The 23927-nt window shown below is 40.6% G+C and overlaps 1 protein-coding gene across 1 annotated transcript in view; it reads left to right on the top strand.

Annotated features, from left to right (window-relative positions):
* The window catches only part of CFAP61 (cilia and flagella associated protein 61), a 263247-nt gene that overhangs the window by 184144 nt on the left and 55176 nt on the right, over positions 1–23927 (top strand). The window contains exons 23-24 of the mRNA XM_012757361.2: positions 16725–17052; positions 18832–18923. Of these exons, the coding sequence (XP_012612815.2) occupies positions 16725–17052; positions 18832–18923 (420 nt within the window). The remainder of the gene's footprint in view (positions 1–16724; positions 17053–18831; positions 18924–23927) is intronic.

A 23927-nucleotide genomic window follows, 5' to 3' on the forward strand; every position in this document is an offset into this window, starting at 1 on the left:
GGTGACACCCACCCACCACCACCCCCAACCCAGAGTCTAGACAGGAGCTCAAAGCAGACCAACACCACAAAAGAGATTTCTCTGGAATCTCTTGTTTTATGCTAGGATCCATGGAAATTTTGTATTCTGCTCTTTAGTCCATCCATCTATTCATTCATTGCATTTATTCATTCATTCATTCCACACCTACTAGGCTCTGTCCTAGGTGTTAGGGATATAGCAGGTGTAAAAGACAGGAAAAGTCCATTTGATTTTGAAAGTGATATTGTCTATGCATGTACATCACAGCACCTATTTAAGATAGGGGAAAAAAATGTTTTACTCAAAATTTTCCCCAAAAGTGACAATCTTGGAAGATTTCCAAGTTTATCCTGGGCACCCTCTGGAGGTGAGCGTGTACTCTGTTTAGGAAGCAGAGGCCTGAGGAAACCTCCCCAATACCTGGATACAGGTTCTCAAAGGATACCCTCTGACCTTTACTTGCCTATCAGGTTAGAATCAGAATAATGGCAAATCATCTTGCACATACAGTTGGCCTTTGAAAAACACAGATGGTTTAGGGGCACCAACCCCCTCCTTGCACAGTCAAAAATCCATATATATCAATAACTTTCAACTCCTCTGAAACTTAACTTGTAATAGCCTACTGTTGCCCAGAAGCTTTACTGATGACATAAGCAGTTGATTAACGTATTTTGTATGTTATATGTATGATATACTATATTCTTACAATAAAGTAAGCTAGAGAAAATGTTATTAAGAATATCAGAAGGGGGGGGCGGAGCAAGATGGCGGACGAATAACACCGCCAGACAGAGGGTCTCTACAGAAAAGACCAATTCTAGCAGAAACTAGAGGAAAGAAGCAAGAAGACGAGCATACAGCGGACAAGGGCCAGAAGGAGGGGTACCTGAGACCCCGGGAGACTCCACGGGAGGAGGCTGCGGAGGAGAACTGGAGGCTGAGACCACCGGAGCAGCCCGGAGACCAGCGGCAAGGGTAGGTGGAATTGCTGTTTCCCCTCCCCTGCATTCGGGACTGCTGGTGGGCTCCCCAGTGGGTGGAGAGACCTGCGGACATCAGCCCAGAGACTGCCGCCGCTTCCCAACGGTGAGCCTGTAGCAGACGTGGCACCAGGTTCCCAACTTCCTCCGGGCACCTCTGTGTGCACGGAGAGTCGCGCGGCAGGCGCCATATTGCCTCCTCCTCCCCTCCGCCGACCCTACCCGCGGCTGCCCAGAGAGACAATACAGCCACCAGCCGGAGGCACCTCCAGGGAACGGGACCTTCCCGTTTGGGACCCCGCCCGCCCTCCCAGGTGCTGCTTGCACCGTGTTCCCAGGAAAACGGTGCCGACGCAGAGGCTGAGAGACATAGACCCAGCTTGGGCTCCCTGTGGGTGAATTAGGACCGGAAATCCTCTCCCTGGTGGGAATACAGTTTGAACTCTGGGACCCAGAGGTCGGACCTGCAGACCAGATCCCCTGCACGGAGGGCTAGCATTGCCCGGGGCACAGAAGGGTTATACGTGAACAGCCTACTGAGGTCTGTGTGCCTCCAGGGGCGGATCGGAGTCCTAGAGGGCAACCCTCCTCCCAGGAGGAGGCCGTGCGCCCAACCCAGGTGGCGTTCCTGTGCAGGGAACCTCCCTGCCGGCATCACAGTCCGGGGAGGCCTGGTGGCTTGTGGTCTGGCCTGCTGGCAGAGGCCCAGGAGTAGCTGCGGAGTTGGGGAGGGTGGAAAGAAGCGAGGCCTGCTGCAGACTGTGGGTCTCAGACAGCCCCACCCCCACACCCAGACTTTCTGGCTGAGCGGGACCATTCCAGCCCCGCCCTGACAGCAGAGAACAGAACTTTGACCCCTGCTAACGGCCTGAGGGCAGGCTTACCCAACCCAGCTCCGCCCAGAACAAGAGCTGATAACAGGACTCAAAATCAACACCATAGCCTGTTCCTCCAAGCAAACGCCACCTACTGACAGGGACGGCATCTTGCACAGCCTTTCCACGGCACCCACTGACTCAATATACAGGGAGTGGTCCAATTTCACCCACAGGCACCACCTAACGCCTCAGAAACTAAACAAGGTGTGTGAATACCCAAACAATAACCTAAGGAAAGAAACAACAACTGATCGACATGGGAAGAAATCAGCGAAAGAACTCAGGAAATATGAAGAACCAAACGGAAAACACACCCCCAAAGAAGAGCACCAGCCCCCTAGAAACGGACACCGACCAAAATCAGGCAACCAATATGACAGAAGAGGAATTTCGTATGTGGAACATAAGAACACTCACCCAGCTGCAACAACAACTCAACAACCAGCACCAAGAAACCACAAAAAGTCTCCAGGATATGAGAAAAGAAATAGACACATTGAAGAAAAGTGTAACCGAACTCCTGGAAATGAAGAATCAATTCAAGGAACTACAAAATACAGTGGAAAGTCTCAAGAACAGGGTAGATGAAGCAGAAGAAAGAATCTCAGAGCTTGAAGATAACACCCTCCAATTAAATAAATCAGTCACAGAAATAGAGCAGAGAAACAAGAGAAAAGAGCAAAGTCTACAAGAGCTGTGGGATTATGTGAAAAAACCTAACGTGAGGGTCATAGGTTTAGCCGAAGGGGAGGAAGACAACACTCAAGGGCTGGACAAGCTTTTTGAAGATATAATAGAGGAAAATTTCCCAGGCCTTGCTCAAAATCTCGATATACAAGTTCAAGAAGCCCAGAGGACCCCTGGGAGATTCAATGCAAACAGGAAGACGTCATGTCATGCAGTCATCAGACTGACCAAAGTATCAACTAAAGAGGCCCTTCTAAGAGCTGTAAGACAAAAGAAGCAAGTGACATACAAGGGAAAGCCAATTCGAATAACATCAGACTTCTCTAATGAGACTTTACAAGCAAGGAGAGACTGGGGCCCCATTCTCACTCTTTTGAAACAAAACAATGCCCAGCCTAGAATATTATTCCCTGCAAAACTAAGCTTCATATATGAAGGAGAAATAAAAACATTCTCAGACAAGCAAAGGCTCAGAGAATTCACCAAGACAAGACCAGCCCTACAAGAAGTACTTAAAACAGCGTTATGCACGGAACATAATAATAATAATCCACGGATATAAAAACAACCAAAACCCAAAGATATTAAAGGCCAGATATTACAATGGCTCAAGACAGAAATCATAGCAACAACATCCAACCCAACAGAATGATCAGTAATCTACCCTACCTATCAGTTCTCTCAATAAATGTGAATGGCTTAAACTCTCCACTCAAGAGACATAGGCTGGCTGAATGGATAAGAAAATACAGGCCAAGTATATGCTGTCTTCAGGAAACACATTTAACCTGCAAGGATGCACATAGACTAAAAATAAAAGGGTGGAGATCAATATTCCAAGCAAATAGAAGCCAAAAGAAGGCTGGTGTGGCAGTTCTAATTTCAGACGATTTAGTTTTTAAACCAACAAAAGTAGTAAAAGACAAAGAGGGTCATTATATAATGGTGAAGGGCACAGTCCAACAAGAAGAGATAACAATTTTAAATATATATGCACCCAACTTAGGTGCACCCAGATTCATAAAGCAAACCTTACTGGAGCTAAGCAAATGGATTAATAGCAACTCCATAATCGCCGGGGATTTCAACACCCCACTGACGGCACAAGACAGATCCTCCAAACAGAAAATTAATAAAGAAATAATGGACTTAAACAAAACTCTAGAACAATTGGGTCTGACAGACATCTACAGAACATTCTACCCAAAATCCACTGAATATACGTTCTTCTCATCAGCTCACGGGACATTCTCTAAGATTGACCATATCCTAGGACACAAAGAAAATCTCAAGAAATTTAAAAAAATAGAAATCATACCATGTACCTTCTCAGATCACAGTGGAATAAAACTAGAAATCAACCCTAACAGAAACTCACATTTCTACACAAAAACGTGGAAATTAAACAACCTCCTACTAAATGATTACTTCGTAAATGAAGAAATCAAGACAGAAATAAAAAACTTCTATGAAGAAAACGACAATGGAGAGACAAGTTATCAACTCCTCTGGGACACAGCTAAAGCAGTTCTGAGAGGAAAGTTTATCTCCATAAATGCCTATAACCAAAAGGCAAGAAGATCACAAATAGACAATCTAATGAAACGACTCAAAGAGCTGGAAAAAGAAGAACAGACCAACCCCAAACCCAGCAGAAGAAGTGAAATCAACAAGATCAAATCAGAACTAAACGAAATTGAAAACAGGAAAGCTATTCAGGAGATTAATAAAACAAAAAGTTGGTTCTTTGAAAAAATAAACAAGATTGACACGCCGTTGGCTAAGCTAACGAAAAGCAGAAAAGAGAAATCTCTAATAAGCTCCATCAGGAATAAAAAAGGAGATATCACAACTGATCCCAAAGAGATACAAGATACAATTTATGAATACTACAAAAATCTTTATGCACACAAACTGGAAAATGTGGAGGAAATGGACAAATTTCTAGAAACACACAGCCTCCCTAGGCTCAACCAGGAAGAAATAGATTCCCTGAACAGACCAATCTCAACAGCTGAAATAGAAACAGCAATTAAAAATCTCCCTAAAAAGAAAAGTCCCGGTCCAGATGGCTTCACACCTGAATTTTACCATACTTACAAAGAAGAACTAGTACCTATCTTGCAGAAACTATTCCACAACATCGAGAAGAACGGAAACCTCCCCGACACCTTTTATGAAGCGAATATTACTCTGATACCAAAACCAGGAAAGGATGCAACAAAAAAAGAAAACTACAGACCAATATCCCTAATGAATATAGATGCAAAAATTTTCAACAAAATCTTAGCTAACCGAATCCAGACACTTATCAAAAAAATAATCCACCACGACCAAGTGGGCTTCATCCCAGGGATGCAGGGATGGTTCAACATACGTAAATCTATAAATGCAATTCACCACATAAACAGAAGCAAAAACAAAGACCACATGATCCTTTCAATAGATGCAGAAAAAGCTTTTGACAAAATTCAACACCCTTTCATGATACGAACACTTAAGAAAATAGGCATAGAAGGGACATACCTAAAAATGATACAAGCCATATATGACAGACCCATAGCCAACATCATACTGAATGGGGAAAGATTGAAATCATTCCCACTTAGAACTGGAACCAGACAAGGCTGCCCACTATCTCCACTTCTGTTCAACATAGTGCTGGAAGTCTTGGCTACAGCAATCAGACAGGAAAATGGAATCAAAGGTATCCAAATAGGGGCAGAAAAGATCAAACTTTCACTGTTTGCTGATGATATGATATTGTATCTAGAAAACCCCAAGGATTCAACCAAGAAACTCCTGGAACTGATCAATGAATTTAGTAAAGTCTCAGGATACAAAATCAATACACAGAAATCAGAGGCATTCATATACGCCAACAACAATCTAATTGAGAACCAAATCAAAGACTCAATTCCCTTCACAATAGCAACAAAGAAATTAAAGTACCTAGGAATATATTTAACCAAAGAGGTAAAAGACCTCTACAGGGAGAACTATGAAACACTGAGGAAGGAAATAGCAGAGGATGTAAACAGATGGAAATCCATACCATGCTCGTGGATCGGCAGACTCAATATCATCAAAATGTCTATACTACCCAAACTGATCTACAGATTCAATGCAATACCTATTAAAATCCCATCAGCATTCTTCACAGATATAGAAAAAATAATTTTACGCTTCGTATGGAACCAAAGAAGACCCCGAATATCAAGAGCAATTCTAGGCAACAAAAACAAAATGGGAGGCATTAATATGCCAGATATCAAACTATACTACAAAGCTGTAGTAATTAAAACAATATGGTATTGGCACAAAAACAGGAATATTGACCAGTGGAACAGATGTGAGAATCCTGATATAAAACCATCCTCATATAGCCATCTCATCTTTGACAAAGCAGACAAAAACATACGCTGGGGAAAAGAATCCCTCTTCAATAAATGGTGCTGGGAAAACTGGATAGCCACCTGTAGAAGGCTAAAACAGGACCCACACCTTTCACCTCTCACAAAAACCAACTCACGCTGGATAACAGACTTAAACCTAAGATATGAAACTATTAGAACTCTAGAGGAAAAAGTTGGAAACACTCTCCTAGACATCGGCCTGGGCAAAGAGTTTATGAAGAAGTCCCCAAAGGCAATCACAGCAGCAACAAAAATAAATAAATGGGACATGATCAAACTACAAAGCTTCTGCACAGCCAAAGAAATAGTCATGAAAGTAAACAGACAACCTACAGAATGGGAGAAAATTTTTGCATCCTATGCATCCGATAAGGGACTGATAACTAGAATATACTTAGAACTCACGAAAATTAGGAAGAAAAAATCAAATAACCCCATTAAAAAGTGGGCAAAGGACTTGAACAGAAATTTTTCTAAAGAAGACAGAAGAATGGCCAACAAACATATGAAGAAATGCTCAACATCTCTAATCATCAGGGAAATGCAAATCAAAACCACAATGAGATATCACTTAACCCCAGTGAGAATGGCCTTTATCAAAAAATCTCCAAACAATAAATGCTGGCGTGGTTGCGGAGAGAGAGGAACACTCCTACACTGCTGGTGGGACTGCAAACTAGTTCAACCTCTGTGGAAAGCAATATGGAGATACCTTAAAGCGATACAAGTGAATCTACCATTTGATCCAGCAATCCCATTGCTGGGCATCTACCCAAATGATCCAGTGACACTCTACAAAAAAGACACCTGCACTCGAATGTTTATAGCAGCACAATTCATAATTGCAAGGCTGTGGAAACAGCCCAAGTGCCCATCAATCAAAGAATGGATTAATAAAATGTGGTATATGTACACCATGGAGTACTATTCAGCTCTAAGAAACAATGGTGATATAGCACACCTTATATTTTCCTGGTTAGAGCTGGAACCCATACTACTAAGTGAAGTATCCCAAGAATGGAAAAACAAGCACCAGATATATTCTCCTGCAAACTGGTATTAACTGAGTAGCACCTAAGTGGACACATAGGTGCTACAGTAATAGGGTATTGGGCAGGTGGGAGGGGGGAGGGGGGCGGGTATATACATACATAGTGAGTGAGATGTGCACCATCTGGGGGATGGTCATGATGGAGACTCAGACTTTTGGGGGGAGGGGGGGAAATGGGCATTTATTGAAACCTTAAAATCTGTACCCCCATAATATACCAAAATAAAAAAAAAAAAAAAAAAAAAAAAAAAAAGAATATCAGAAGGAAGAAAAAATGCATTTACTATGCATTAAGTGGAAGTGGATCATCATAAAGGTCTTCATCTTTGTCTTCATGTTGAGTAGGCTGAGGAGGAGGAGGAGGAAGAGGAGGGGTTGCTCTTGATGTCTCAGGGCAGAAGAAAATCCATGTGTAAGTGAGTTCAAAACTATGTTGGCCAAGGATCAACTGTACTCTTAACTGCCTTGATCCAAGGCACCTTCCTGTTAAACCTTCATGCTAAGGCAGTCTGTGTCATACACTGGCCTGTTTGCTATCGGATCCTGTGTCCTACCTTCCCCTGGCCTGCCTGGCATCACAAGGAATGGCGCCTGCAGATGGCATTTCCCAGACTCTGAAGGCTTTGGTTTTCATCTGCATTTAGCCAACAGTGTGCACTTGTGGGAGATTAGAAATGGGAAGGGAGAAGTCAGGATATTTCTCTCTCTTAACATTTACTTCAGACAGCATCTGTCAGGGCATTAGGCAACCTTGGTGGGGATGAATATGTTCATTATCTTGACTATGGTTTTGGTGTTGGGGGTTGAATTACGTCCCCCAGAAAGATACATTGAAGTACTAAATGGTCTTAAATGGAAAGAAGGCCTTTGTAGACGTCATCAAGCAAAGAGAAGGTCATCCTGGATCAGGGTGGGCCTTAAATCCCATGGTTGGTGTTGGAGAGAGATCTGATGATACAGAAGAGCAGAAGAGACACCCGAGGAGGAAGGTCATGTGATAATGGAGGCAGGGATTGGAGTGATTGCAGCTACAACTCATGGAGTGGCAAGAATTGCCAGCAACCACCAGAGCTAGGGAGAGGCAAGGAAGGATTCGGGATATGGTCCCGACAGTACCTCAGTTTCAGACTACTAGTCTCTAGAACTATGAGAGAATAAATTTAGTTGTTTTGAACTACCCACTTGTGGTACTTTGTACAGCAGCCCTAGGAAACTAAAATAGGTGGTGTCACAAGTGTATGTACTCGCTGAAACTACAATTTTTATAACTAGAATAACACATTATATACTAGGTTTTTATTTGACTTCTTTTACTCAGCATAGTGTGGCATAGTGTATCGTGTTTTTAATTTGTGCTTCCCTGATGATTAATGACGTTAGATGTCTTTTCATGTGTTTATTGGCCATTGGTATGTATCTTTCTATGATGTGTCTAAGCTATTGTAAATATTAATATATTTTCAAAAATATATTAATATATTATTAAATTTTCATTTTGCAGGTGATCACTGCTAGTTTATAACATGCAATTGATTTCACCATATACACATTGTTACCTGAAACTTTGCTAAATTTACTTATTAGTTCTGGTAATGATTTGGAGATTCCACATAGTTCCATGTATCAATAGTTCAATCCTTTTTAGGGATGAGTAGTATTCCATTGTATGGATATGCCAATATTTATTCATTTGCCAGCTGTGCACATTCTTGTATATATCCTTGTATAGATATATATTAATATTTTTGTTTCTCTTAGCTATACACCCAAAGAATAGCTAGGTCATGTGGTAAGTGAATGTTTACCTTTTTAAGAAGTGGCCATATTGCTCTCCAAACTAGCTATCCCATTTTACATTTCCACCAGCAATATATGAGAGTTCCAGTTGCTCCACAGTCTTGTCAGCACTTGGTAATGTCAGTCTTTATTTTAGCCATTTTCGTGAGTGTGCCATGGTGTATCATTGTGTTTTTAATTGGTGCTTTCCTGATGATTAATGATGTTGGGCATCTTTTCATGTGCTTATTGACCATTCATATGTCTCCTTCTATGCTATGTCTGAGCTATTATAAATGTATTTTTTAAATTTATTTTCCAATTGATCACTGCTAGTTTATAAAACACAATTTATTTTGTATATAAATATTGTAACCTGAAACTTTGCTAAATTCACTTATTAGCTGTAGTAGTTGCTTTCTAGATCCATAAACATATGCAAATAGAGGAAGTTTTAGTTCTTCTTTTCTAATAGTTAGGCCTTTTATTTCAGATACTTCCTTCATTCCACTGGCTAGGACCTCCAGTGCAATGCTGAATAAAAGTAGGGGAAATAGACTCATTGTCTTGTTCCATATCCCAGGAGAGAAATTTCAGGTTTTCACTATTAAATATGAGGAAAGTTGTCTGTGAATTTTTTTTTCTTTTCTTTTTTTTTATGCCTTGCCTTAGACTGAGGAAGGAAGTAACCTTTCATTCCTAGTTTGTTCAAAGGTTTTATCTTGAATGGCTGTCGAATTTTATCGAATAAATTTTCTGTATCTCTTAAAAAGGTCATATTCCTTTCTCTCTAATTCTTTAATACAGTGAATTACATTTGATTGATTTTTCAAAATGTTCAGCCATTAAATTTCTGAAATTAACCCTAGTTAGTTTCTGATTCAAGTGACAAAGACAGGGAAAAAAGAATTCTAGTTAGTCATGTGTTATCCTTCTATATATTGTTGAATTTTATTTGCTGGTACATTTTAAAATGTTTTGAAACTATTTTGCAATTATATTCATGAGGGATATTGATCTGTAATTTTTTTGTTTTTGTAATATACTTGTAAGGTTTTGGCATTTGGGCTATGCTCACCTCATAAAAAAAATCTAAGCAATGTCCCCTCCTTCTTTATTTTCTGAAAAAGTATGTATAAGATTGATATTATTTCTTCCTTGAATGTTTAATAGAATTAACCAGTAGAAACAACCTGAGGTTTATATTATAAAAAGAGTTTAATAACAAATTCAATTTTTTTTCTAGTGTGGCATAGTGCTATTCAAATTTTCTGCTTCTTATATCAATTTTACCAAGTTGTATTTTTTTAATTCTTTTATTTTATCTTTTTTCCTTTATTTTTTTTTCTTCTTTTTTTTAGTACAGACAGGGTCTCTCACTCTTGCTCAGGCTGGTCTTGAACTCCTGACCTAAGCAATCCTCCTGCCTTGGCCTCCCAGAGTGCTAGGATTAGAGGCATGAGCCACCTGGCCTTAATTTTTTTTTAGAGACAGGGTCTTGCTCTGTTGCCCAGGCTGGAGTGCAGTGGCACAATCGTAGTTCACAGCAATCTCAAACTCCTGGGCTTAAGTGATCCTCCTGCCTCAGCCTCCTGAGTAGCTGAGATTACTGGTAAGTGCCACCATACCTTGATAACTTTTTAGGTTTTTGTGGAGATGAGGTCTTGCTATATTTAGCCCAGGCTGGTCTTAAACTTGTGGCATCAAGTGATCCTCCTGCCTCAGCCTCCCAAAGTGCTAGAATTACAGGCATGAGCCCAACCCTAAGTTGTATTTTTTTAAAAATTGTCCATATCATTTAAATTGGTCAAATTTGTTGTCATTAAGTTTTTCATATTTTATTATCTATTTAATGTCTAGGATCTGTAGTAATAACGCCTCATTTATTTCTGATGTTGGTGAATTGTCTTCAATCTCTCATATCTCTCTCTTTCTCTCAGCCTAGATAGCAGTTTGTCAATTTTATCAATTTTTTTCTATGAACCAGCTTTTAAGTTTGTTAATTTTCTCTATTATCTATCAGTTTTCTCTTCCATTGATTTCTGATCTTAACAATTACTTTCTTCCTTCTGTTTGCTTTGGAGTTACTTTGCCCTTCTTTTCCTAGTTCTTTAAGATGGAATTTTAAGTCATTCATTTATATAAACATTTAAGTGTAAGATTTCCTCTATATTTTTCCTCTAGCTGCATCCCATAAATTTTAATATGTTAAATTTTCATTATCACTTGGTTAAAAATATTTTCTAATTTCCCTGTGATTCTTCACTGACCTTTGGATTATTTAGAAGTATGTTTTCTAGTATCCAAATATTTTTTCCTAAACATTATATCTTACTGATTTCTAATTTCATGCTGTTGTGGTCAAGAGAACATATTCTTTATTATTTCAGTCCTTTAAAATTTATTTAGACTTGTTTTATGTCCAAGGATATGGACTATCTTAAACATATAAAGAATATGTACTCTGTGCTTTTGAGCATACTGTTCTATAAATAGTTCAGTGTTGTTGATAGTGATGTTTGATTTTTCTGTGTCTTTACTGATATTTTTGTCTAGTTCTATCACTTGCTGAGAGAAGAATATTAAAATCTCTTACTATGATTGTGGAAGTTTCTATTTCTCCTTTTAATTCTGTTAATTTTTTTCTTTATCTTTTTTTAAGGTTCTGTTATTAATCCTCTGGACATTTAAAATTACTATATCCGCCTTATGAATTGTACCTCTTATCATTATGAAATGTCCCTCTCTGTATATGGTAATATATTTTATCTTGAGGTCCACATTATCTGATATTAATATGGCCATTCCATCCTTCTTATATTTACTGTTTGCCATGGTATATTTTTTTCATCCATTTACTTTTTACTTATCAGTGTCTTTATGTTTAAAGTGTATCTCTTATAGACAGGTATCATAAAGTAGATTGTATTGATATTTTTATTGCTGCATAACCAATTGCCACAAACTTAGCAGCCTAAAACAGCATCCATTTATTAGCTCATAGCTCTACAAGTTTTGATTTGGCTGGCCTTAGGAACTCTGGAAGCTAAAATTTAAGCTGCCAGTCAGGCTGCATTCTTTCTTGGAGTCCTCTCTTCCAACCTCAGGTGGTATTGGTAGAACTCAGTTGTCACAGGCAAGGACTGAGGTCCTCATTTCCTTGCTGGTGCAGCCAGAGAACACTCTCAGCTCCTAGAAGCCATCCACATTCCTTGCCCCCTGACCCCTTCCATCTTCAATCCAAACAACAGCAAATCTTGCTTATGTCAAATTCCCCTCTTGAATCTCGTTCTTTAGAGAAACCTGGCCCTTTTTGAGGGCTTACCTGATTAGGCCAGACCCACTGAGCACAATCTCCCTTTCTTAAAGTCCGACTGTGCCTCATCATATTCACAGTTCACACCTGTACTCAAAGGGAGAGGTGGGAATCTTGGCAACCATCTTAGACTTTTTCCTACTACATGCTTTTTATCATTTCTGACTATCTCTGCATTTTAATTCAAGTGTTTATACCATTACTATTTAATGTGTTAATAATTACTGATATGGTTAGATTTAGGTCTATCATTTTATTATTTGTGTACTGTTCATCTCCTCTGCTTTTTGTTCTTCTGTTCCACCTTGCCTCCTTTCTTTTGGATTATTAGAGTAGTTTTTAGTATTCTATTTCAATTGGCTTTTTACCTGTATCTTATTTTATTCTTTAGTGATTGCTGTATGGATTATAATATACATTAGCAGTCTTTCACATTCAATAGAGTTAATCTTATACCATTTCACATAATATGCAAAAACTTTGCAACTACACAGATCTTTGTCCCCACACCCTGGACATCCATTTTATTAATAGCCATCATGTGTATTACATCTACATACATTGAAAAATCAATAAGACAATATTATATTTTTTGTTTAAAACAGTCATATATATTTTAAAGAACTAAAGAGATAGTCTTTTAAAAGTACCCAGCTATTTCCTAATTCTGTTGCTCCTTCATTTCTGAAAATCTAAGTCTTCTTTCAGCCTAAACAACTTTCTATAGCATTACTTGTATTATAGGTCTGCTAGCAGCTAATTCTTTAGTTTTTCTCTATCTGAAAACATCATTGTGTTGCCTTCATTCCTGAAAGATATTTTCACAAGATGTAGAATTCTGGGCTGACAGGTTTTTGGGTTTTTTTTTTCCAGCACTTTGAAGATATTTTTCCACTATCTTCTAACATCCAACCATTTTGATTTAAAAATCTATAGTCATTCAAAACATTGTTCCCCTATATGTAATGTGTCATTTTCCATTAGATACTTTCAATATTTTCTCTTTATCCTTGGTTTTTATCAGTTTGATGCTGTGGATGTTCTGCATTTATTATGTCTCCAGGCATGTGTTTTCTTGAATGTATCTTGTTCAGGGTTCACTGAGCTTCTTGAATCTACAAATTTATGACTTTCACTAAATTTTAACAAGTTCTTAGCCATTATTTCTTCCCTCGTTCTTCTCTCCTCTTCTTCCAGGGTTCCAATTACATACCTGCTATAGTTTTTGATATTGTTCCCTGGGGCTTGAAGACTCTATTCATTGGTTTCAGTCTCTTTTTCCTCTTTCTCATTGTTCTTCAAATTGCACAATTTCTATTGCTATAACTTCAAGTTCACTGACCTTTTCTCCCATCATCTCTATTTTTCTATTAATATTAGAGCATAAAGTAACTACAGCTCACCTTCCTTAAACGTCCCCTAAAATAAGGGAAATTACCCCCCCCATGCTGGTTATTGCTCAAAGTTTTTATTGCAATTACAGTCCACCTGCTTTAAACACGAATCAGAATCCTCAAGTAGCTGTTCTTGTATTTTGACCAGAGTTGATAGTTATTATCAGTGGGAGGATTAGTCTCAGGGGGTTTTACCACCATACCAGAAGCAGAACTCTCTTGAAATTGGTGTTTTGACCCCACATCCAGTCCTCACCACATCCTGCCTGTTAATAGTAGTGCCTTCCAGAAGGTGGTCCAGCTTCCAACCACGTTAGGCACCGGTTACACTGGCCATCGAGGCAAAGTCTTTCCCATTTTGTTGGTGTTCATCTCTCCAATTAGATTACAAGCTCCATGTTTATTTGTTTTTTCACCGAGATATTCTTGGGGCCTTGCACAGTGCCTGGCACAAGAAGTATTTGTCTGAATGCATCAATGAATGAGGTCTGTCAGATGCCTGACTCCCACCTTTCTCCCCAGCTAACCAGGGAGTTTTGCTCTCCTTAATCAGAATTACCAATATAAGTGGTCTTGAAATATTTATTCAGAACATCAATGTTGCCAGCATTTCCACTTCATATTTTTACCCAATATATAGCATTCAGTTGGCATTACAGCAGCACAGGGGTTGTATTTGAGAGGTCTGTAACTTAGAATAGGTGTTCCTATTAGCAATGTTAGATTTGCTCATTTAGTTTTTAGTCTTGTCCACAGACATCTGTGAAATCCCTAGTGTAGCCAAAATTGCAAATGCCTACACCAAAACACTATAAACAAATATTACTGCAATACTAATAATCTTTAAAACCTAGGGAAATAAGAACTAGTATATTTAATGTAATACTTAACAAAAACTAGGCTTAATTAGAAAAAGAAGGCTGGGCACAGTGGCTCACATCTGTACTCCTACCACTTTGGGAGGCTGAAGTGGGAGGATTGCTTGGGACCAGGAGTTTGAAACCAGCCTGAGCAACATAGCAAGACCTCATCTCTACAAAATAATAAGAGAAATGAGCCGGGCACAATGCTGCACACCTGCAGTCCTAGGTGGGAGGCTGAGGCAGGAGGATCACCTGAGCCCAGGAGTTTGAGGCTACAGTGAGTTATGATGGTGCTAATACATTCCTACCTGGGCAACACAGTGAGACCCTGTCTCAAAAAATAAAAGTAAATAATAAAAGGAAAACTGGGTAGGTAGGAGAACTTTTTGTAGGGATGCTGAAGGAAACTTCTAAACATTTTCAAGGGCTCAAGAGGTTGATGACACCAATTTTATGTATTATCTTAAAATCACATGTCTTTCTATATTTTTATATGGGTGGGAAATCTTTTTTATATAGAAGGCAAAGGAGAGAGGGAGAGAGAAAAGGAGCATAGGGAGTCGGAAAGATTCAGAATCAGAGAGAGACTCAGAGAAATGTATTTTCCTCTGGTCACTGGGCAAGAGTTATAAGACAAAAAAATATTTAAAGAGACTTGAAAAAAAGAAGCTGCCTGCTTGGGAATAACTAGGATGGGATTAGACAAGTGAGTGCATAGACACAGGGGAAGGGCAAAGAGCATGTTGGCTGCCTGAGGAAGAATGAAGGACAGCTCAGAGATGATGGATCTGAGTCCAGCTGTCCAATAGAACCTTCTGTGATGATGGAAATGAGCTATATCTGCACTGTCCAACCTGGCAGCCACTAGCCACCTGTAGCTATTGAGCACTTGAAATGGAGGAGAAACCAACTTTTTAATTTTATTCAATTTAAATTAATTTAGAGTTAAGTTTATACAGGCATGCATGACTAGTGTCTACTGTAGGATTGGATGGCTCCCTGCACCATTTATGGGTGTGGGCAGGGATACAGAAGGGAGCAGGATACCACCGGCCCAGAACAGCTGATACTTGTACGGAATGGAAAGAGTGAGGCATGTGACGGAAGTGGGGGCGGGGGGAGGGTGGCCGTCAGTATGATCAGCACCCATGTCTTGTGTTCATTTTTTAGCATGCTTTTTAATAAGATGGCAAACTATATTTAGGTAAAGATAAAAATAATTGAACTTATTTCAATTACTCCAACAACCACTAACAACTTAAAAATTACTAACTTGGACTGCTTTAATGACTTTCAACATCAGTATGGAAGAAGATACCCAGATGAGCATGAGAAAGCACTAAATTTGGGCAGAGAATGGAGGGGGCATACAGACAATTTCTAAGGAGCATGCAGAGGGGGTTTGTGGCCCCACTACGGCATGGTGCCTGGCATACGGTAGGCACATCATCAATATTCCTTGAATGACTGTCTGCCAAGGCAGGAGCCCAGCCCTGGTAGATACAGAGGCTGAAGGGGCTCTCATCCTCTCTGGGGAACACTGCAGGGACAAGCTTACTGGGTTTCAAAAGCCAGGGAGAGAGGCCCTAAAGACTCAAGACTGGATCAGGTAACTCCAAGAAGGAACCTCAAGAGACCTAAGTTCAGACACAAGAAGAGGAGAATGGAAGGAGACTGAGCTAAAGCTATTCAAAATGTAGGAGAAGGCCAGGTGTAGTGGCTCACGCCAGTAATCCTAACACTTTGGGAGGCCAAGGCAGGAGGATTGCTTGAGGTCAGGAGTTTGAGACTAGCCTGAGCCACATGGTGAGGCCCTGTCTTTACAAAAAAAAAATGTTAAAAATTAGCTGGGCATGGTGGTGCATGCTAGTAGTTCTGGCTACTTGGGATGCTGAAGCAGGAGGATTGCTTGAGTGCAAGAGTTTGAGGCTACAGTGAGCTATGATGATGCCACTGCACTCTAACCCCAGCAACAGAGCGATACCCTGTCTCAAAATAAATAAATTAATTAATAAATAAAAATAAAATGTAGGAGAATGTGGGAGGGTCAGGTCTTCATAAAAGGGGAAAAAGTCTTATTGTTGAGGTAGATATTTCATCACTTGAAATATCCTTCTCTCTACTGGATGTCTAAATTGAATGATAAAAAAGAGTGACATTTGGTGATTTTAATTGTTTTTTCGTACTCAACATGTCTCACATGTGCACATGTACACACACACGCACACACAACATTATGACAAACTTTTAGTAGATTTTTAATAATAAAATCCCTGGAGACTGTTCACATTCTTGGGAAGAGTGATAACTGAGTAATGATGTGGCTGTTCACTTTGTAGATATTCTTCAGCTTCTATGAGAAGAGTGTGGATTACGAAACCTTTAAAGCATTGAATGACGCATGTCTTGTCTATGACGGTCGACTTGTGATTGATACCAGCTTCCACACCAACGATATTGCCATCAGAGCTGCTGGCTCCCTCACGAAATTCTCCAATAGATATTATGCAAACGAGTGGACTCACAGCAACTTCAATTCCAAAGAAATTGGCTTTCAGCTGGCAGCGGCCATGCTCAATCTTTTTGATCCGAGCCTTGAGCCTGTGACGGAGCCACCCGCTGATCTTGACCGGCTCATCCCCATGTACAAGGGTGCCAAAATCCATGGTGTGTGAAAGGCTGCCTTCTTCCCCTTGATGAAGCCACAGGTTGGGTCTGGGCCAGCATTCAGACCAGCCCTGTGTATTTCTCTTAGGCTTGCCGAGGAAGCTCCTCAGTCCCTCAGCGTGTTGCCCACAGAGGGGATCTGCCCAGGAGGGGTCTGTCTCCTTTTTTTTTTTTTTTTTTTTTTTTTTTTGAGACAGAGTCTCGCTTTGTTGTCCAGGCTAGAGTGAGTGCCGTGGCGTCAGCCTAGCTCACAGCAACCTCAAACTCCTGGGCTTGAGTGATCCTTCTGCCTCAGCCTCCCGAGTAGCTGGGACTACAGGCATGCGCCACCATGCCCGGCTAATTTTTTATATATATATCAGTTGGCCAATTAATTTCTTTCTATTTATAGTAGAGACGGGGTCTCGCTCTTGCTCAGGCTGGTTTTGAACTCCTGACCTTGAGCAATCCGCCCGCCTCGGCCTCCCAAGAGCTAGGATTACAGGCGTGTGTCTCCTTTTTTATATGTTTATTATGAACGTGGAATTATTATTTTTATGGCCCTTTTCATTTTGAGCATTTATTACGGACCACATCCTAACTGTGGTCCCCATAAAACAGTCTGGGGAATGACAGTAACTTTCCTGAAATCTGACATCTTACCCAAAACTTACTTTCTTACTGTAAGTTCAGAGATAAGGAGACCCTTCCAGGCAGCCGAGGCCTCAGTGTCCTATCTGGAGGAATAAGTTCAACTATTTTGCAGTTGCAAATCAGTCCACTATAACCTGCTCAGCCTCGTTGACTCCTAAGGAGGTGATTTCCTAAGTATCTCGGGGTTCCGTGATGTTTAGGGGTAAGAGATACTTTTGAAAATGGTGCCTTTGAATGTTGTGGACCTTCTACCAGAAAAACACACATATTTACAAAATCATATGTTCACTTCCAGAAGGTTTGGAGATGAACCCCCTAATGCCACACACAGACCCTAAGGGTGTCCACGGACCCTAATCCAATCAACAGAACATAAGACTAAAGAAACAAAAGCCCCCACATTCTAGTCCTTGTATTTCTCTTCCTAACTAGATGGCCCCAGCGAGATCCTGCTCTGCTTCTTGCTCTGAGCGAGACCTTAGGAAAAGTGGTGGCCATGGGCAAGCAAGAGAAGGGAGGGGCGTCAGAAACCAGAGATGGAGCAGGCTGACTTCAGGGTCAAGCAAAAAATATTAAGAATTTGATAGCAATCATTTCTAAAGCCACAAAGACCTTTGTTGATTTTCCTTATTAAGTTCAATTTTTTAATATTTTGGCTACATATTAGAGAAGTGTCGAGGAATGGGAATGACATTGCAACATTAAAGGCTTTTGAAGGTCTTGATCTGGTTTGGGCAGGAATAGGTTATGGTACCAGGAGCTACAGATAATCATAGGATACACACAGGATCAGCTCGGCACATTGTGGAGCATTGGTGACTATATTAAGAGGTATCATGTCACATTCACATTGCTTTGATTAGATAAAGCTCAGCCACCCCAGCGAGTTCTTTTTTTTTTTTTTTCTTTTATTTCATTATATTATGGGGGTACAGATATTGTTAGGGTTTACATATATGGCCCCTGCCACCCCTCCTCCCCCACCCCAGAAAGTTCTTTGCTATTACCAGAACTCTAGTGGGAAAGTTTGAGGAGCCTACATTGCTGTAGGCATCTCTGTTTGTCCTGTGATAAAAATGTAAGCTCTGTTACCTGCCTCCTTAACAATTATTGATTTCAAATGTGAATCCTTGCCATCTCCTCTAGGAGGCATTCTTCCTGGCTCTTACCATTACCTGCATGTTGCCAAGCCTGCCATCCCATCTCCCTTGGCGGTACTAATGGCACAGCCTAATTTCGTAAGTATTATTTGTGAATTTCATTTTGTTCTCAAATATAAAACTTGATTTACAGGAGGTTGAAATTCTTTACTGAGAGCCTGTTGAACATTAAGCTGGTACAGTTTGAGATAACCTGTGATGTATCCATAGATTACTGAAATATCCACTTTCACGGCAATGGAGCAAGTGGATCTCTTAGCATCTGGAATGGCCATCCAAACGCCACTCTTTCCCTTCCCGCCCTGAATCACACCTGAAGGGCCACCCAAGAAAAGCAGAAGGTGTGGGAGTGGGACTTCCCTGGGTTAAAGGTAACCAGAAATAACACACGTGGTGGGTCAGCTGGAGAGCTCCTCTAACAAGATTCTCTGACACGTGGTCCCAGATTGGGGTTCGTTGTCGGCAGGGGCTTCCTTTCTGAGGTGTGACATCTGCTCTGTAGTCAGTGAGGCAGACACTGGAAGTTGCTTACTTAGCTTCTGTTTCCATTTTCTTCTCTTGAATATTTTTGAGGGTTAACAATATGACCAACTTAAAATAAACACATGTCCCTGATTTTCTTGAGGATAGTGTCAGCCATCTGGTAGTTTCTTGCCAATGAAATACAATTGGAAGCTTTTCAAAAAATTCCTTAAAAGGTGGCAGAATGGGACTCAAAATGGGACAGGCCATGAGCACCTCACCCTTTTTCCTTCAGGAGGTCTGAATTCCATCCCTTCCATTGCTTTCCCCTTGAACAGATTATACACCTTCTGTTTTTCTGGGATTATTAGGGAGGATATATAAATAAGCACTGCCTGGAGCTAAACAGGTAGCCAGTCAGTGGTGATGGTTGTTGTTTTAATCATAATTTTAAATAAATAATGAAACCTGGTGCTTCAAGGAAAAGGATACATGCTATGTGTTTAAAACTTATTTCCCTTAGGCCTTTCCCAGATTCTTTAGGTGTCCTGTACACCTTGCCCGATGCAAAATTTTCCTACAATAAATAAAACCATAGGGTCATAGCAAATGGTGTTCCAGTTTCTATTGCTGTGTAAAAAACACTTAGTGGCATAAAATGGCCATTAGATCCTGGGCACAGATTCTGTGGGTCAGGGATCAGCTTGTCTCTGCCCTACAATATCCAGAGCCTTAGGTGGGAAGACTAGAGGGCAAGATCAGTGGTCTGGGTCATCCGAGGGCTTGTTTGTTCATAGCCAAAGTCTTTTTACTCGCCTGGGCTGGAATTACTCAAAGACAGGGAGTACTGACCAGAACCCCCCCACCTGGGCTGTCCGTGTGCCTGGGCTTCCTCATGGCACGGTGGCCTCAGAGTATCAGACTGTGTATGTGATGGCTCAGGACTCCAAGTGCAGGTGTTCTCACTAGCAAGTTGGAAGCAGCGTTGCCTTTTGTGACCCAGGCTCACAAGTCACACAGTGTCACTTCCCTCATACTCCCTGTTGGAGCAGTCACAACCCCCCAGGATTCAAGGGGATGGAGACAGAGAGCCCATCTCTCAATGGGAAGAGCGTCAAGGTCAGATTGCAGAAGAGTATGTGATATGTAGGATGTGGGTATTGTCGTGGCCTTCTTTGGAAAATGTAATTTGCCTCCAGCGAGGTGGGGCATGAGCTGAACAGGATAGTGTTTATCCTGAGTGTTCAGAGGCTCCGCACTTTGGTCATCACACAGATAAGTAACTTGAGTCCAATATGTACAAGATGTAGAAAATGTGGGACTTGGTTTTAGACAGAACCAGATTCTTCAAGGACACTGAGTGATTTCCTACATGCAGTGTCATTTATTTATGAACCGCTAACACACACACTCTCTCTCTCTCTCTGAATAAAGTCAGAGGAGGAGCCAAAAGGGGTTTCTAGATAATGAGAGTTTTAATAAGAGTGCAACTTAAATAGATTCTTTGGCTGGTGCTATGACAGTATTTGAACAGGACCCCTGACTTTAATTAACCATTTTGCCAGGTGGGCCTCCTTTTTAATTAGTACAGAAGATCTAAACAGATTTTTTTTTCATTTTATTATCCAAGAAAAAAAAATGTAGGATGGCTCCATGGCAATCTTTTGGAGTTGAAATTAATTTGATTAAGTGAAATTTTTGCCAAAATGGTCAGGCCGTCACCTAAATATAGCCAATTGATCAAGAATCGAGTCCATTGAACAACATTTCACTAGAGAAACTGAATTACTATTTTTACAATAAATGTACTGCAGATAAATCTTATCAGACTTTTATAGTACTCACTAATTGGAATATTTAAGTAAGAGGATACTTTAGTAATTCATGAGCTCTTTGGGAAGTAACCTGACAAAAGGAAGAAAGGGGACCCCGAGTCGTCTACATAATAAACTAATTTACAGATTCCAGTCCACATGCTTTGTTGGCTTATACACCACAGAATAAAGAAATTTGTCACAACAAATTCTGCCTTGGATACCATTAAATTTAAAATTGTGTGTTCATCACGAGAGCTGGGAACTTGATTTCTTGAACACCAAGTCTGATTAATCCTGTGTCTTCCATTTGGCATGAATTTCAGAGCCATTTTCCAACCTTTGTCAAAATCATAAAGGAACTCAAAAGGATAATTGTATTCATGAAAAATAAAAAAAAGAAAAACCATATCAGAACCATTTACTCCATCAAAATCTTAAATTCAAGATCCAAATTTTCTAACAATTTACTTATATACTTAAAATAAAGGAAGAAACTAGACACACCCCACCAAATGGGAAAGTGTGTGAAATGATTATAGTCATCCCAGAATCCCTCACTGGGCGGTAGGGCTGGGAGTGCCTTGCGTCATCCTTTAGAGCAGCCATTTTCTGTGAGGAGGGGCAGAAAGAGTTCTGGACCTCACTGGGTTTTCCTGATCTGTCAGTGACTGTGAATAGGAATGACCCAAGCTATGAGGGTATTTGTGTCTGAGAAACTCCTTTATAGGTGAAGTATCTTTCACTTCAGTGCAAAATATTTTTATGCATTCTGAGTTCCCAGAATAGCCCCTCTGTTTATGCTGACATAGTGCCAAATCTCATTAAAATGGACAGGATTCCTTCCATAGTTAAGATCAGCTATAAGTACAACGTTGTCTCTACTTTCTCTATATAGTGTGCCTGCTTTTTGGACTCTTTAAGCCCTCATAGCTGTAAATCACTATATGCTATGATTATGTTGATAAAGACCCAAAGATTGTTATTCAGTCTTTAAAAAATAAGAGCAAAAAAAGGCAACAGACCCATGACAAGAAGTCATTGAAAACAGTGCTGATGAAACCACACCTGTGGAGCAGGATGACATTGAGGGTCATGTAACGCTCAGACTCTCCCTCCTCTCAGCCAGCAACCTGCCAGGGCTCCTGGTGACCTTGTCAAGTCACTACCAACTAAGTCACCATGGCCCTTGATCTTGAGGTGCTTACTCTTGGCCAAGTTCATGAAATCCATAACAGGCCCTCTTACACACAAAGAAGTCCCTGGTAAGCTCAAGGTGGGGCATTTAGTGAAACTCTTTACAAAGTCAAACTTTTGTTAACCACATGGATGGATTTCAAGGTGTGCCCCTTTCATGCTTGGGTTCCCTTTTCTTAATCGCTCAGCATAAAGAAACTGTAAAAAGGAGGATGAGGCCCAGGGAAACCTGGCAGCCAAAACTATGCCAGAGCTGTTGCTGGTATCCTTATCCCAGATACCCAGCCACCTCACTACCTCCTCAGACACTCATTCACCTGGGATTTCCCACCTCTGTCACCAAACCATCCCTTACTGCAAAGGGAACACCTACCCCTGGGGGCAAGAGACCAAGCCCAAAGCTGCTGGCTTCAACTCAAATGGTCTTTCAAGTCTTGTACTGAATCTTAGAAATGCACGTATAGACCAAATTCTTCACTGTCTATATATGTATTTTAATTCTGAAATAGTGTTTAATATTCACGTGCCCCCAGCCTGGGAGGTGGGATTCATTGCTTAGTCTGAGAAGCCAAGACTTGAGGAAACACACCTGAATGAACAAATCCATTGGGGCATCTAACACCAGAGAAATACTGTGGCAAGACCAGAGGGTAAATGGATGATCAGCAAAGGAGACCAGGCCACCTGCAACCAGAGTCTCGGGCCTGGCTTCTTCCCAACTCTTCTCTAGACAAGCCCAGCCCTGCCAGAAGCCACACAGACTCCTGCCTGTAACCTGATTCATTCCTTCCTTCCTTCCTTCCTTCCTTCCTTCCTTCCTTCCTTCCTTCCTTCCTTCCTCCCTTCCCATTGCTCCTTCTACTTTTTGTTTCATTTCTCTCTCTATCTCTCTCTTATTTGTTCATCAAAAGTCTAGTTCCTTGCCACAGCACAGCCAGAGTATTAAAAAAAAAAACTTTTCATCATTTAGAAGTGATGGTCATCATTGAAAAATTAGAAACTGCAGATAGTCAAATGACCATAAGGATAAACAATAAAAATTAGTCTCCCAAACACAGAAAACGTTAAAATGTTGATACAAAAATAAAATGGAATGTCACTGTGCATTTTTGTCAACTATTTCTGTACTATAAAATGTACTGTGAACATATTTCCCTAATATGAAATATATTTTAAGATTAATTTTTGTTGGATGCATTGCATTCCATTGTGGATGGATCATTGTTTTGTTAGATAATGTCTTACTGAGTTTGGGTTTTTTTTTAAACACTTTGCTACGGATTTCCTCTCTGTATCCACCCATTTCTGAGGATGATGAACCTCTTGCCTTTCCCTTGAATCACCATCCCCCAACCCCCTTCCTAAACTGCATTTGAGCCTCCCCTGCCCCCAAATATCCAACTTCTCATACATTCTTGGGGTGGCCCAGAATTGCCCGTGTGCCTCCTGTATCTCACCTTGTGCCTTCACAGTTGGCTGAGTCCTCCTCGGGGCTTTGCTGTGTGATACCCAAACACCCACCAGTTGCCTCTATTTATTTAAAAGTTAAACTGTGTGTCCTTGTTTAGACAAAATCCCCAGGCGAGGTCTAGGACTAAGTAAATGTTTG

Source organism: Microcebus murinus, chromosome 16 (assembly GCF_040939455.1).
Source record: "Microcebus murinus isolate Inina chromosome 16, M.murinus_Inina_mat1.0, whole genome shotgun sequence".
NCBI lineage: Eukaryota > Metazoa > Chordata > Mammalia > Primates > Cheirogaleidae > Microcebus > Microcebus murinus.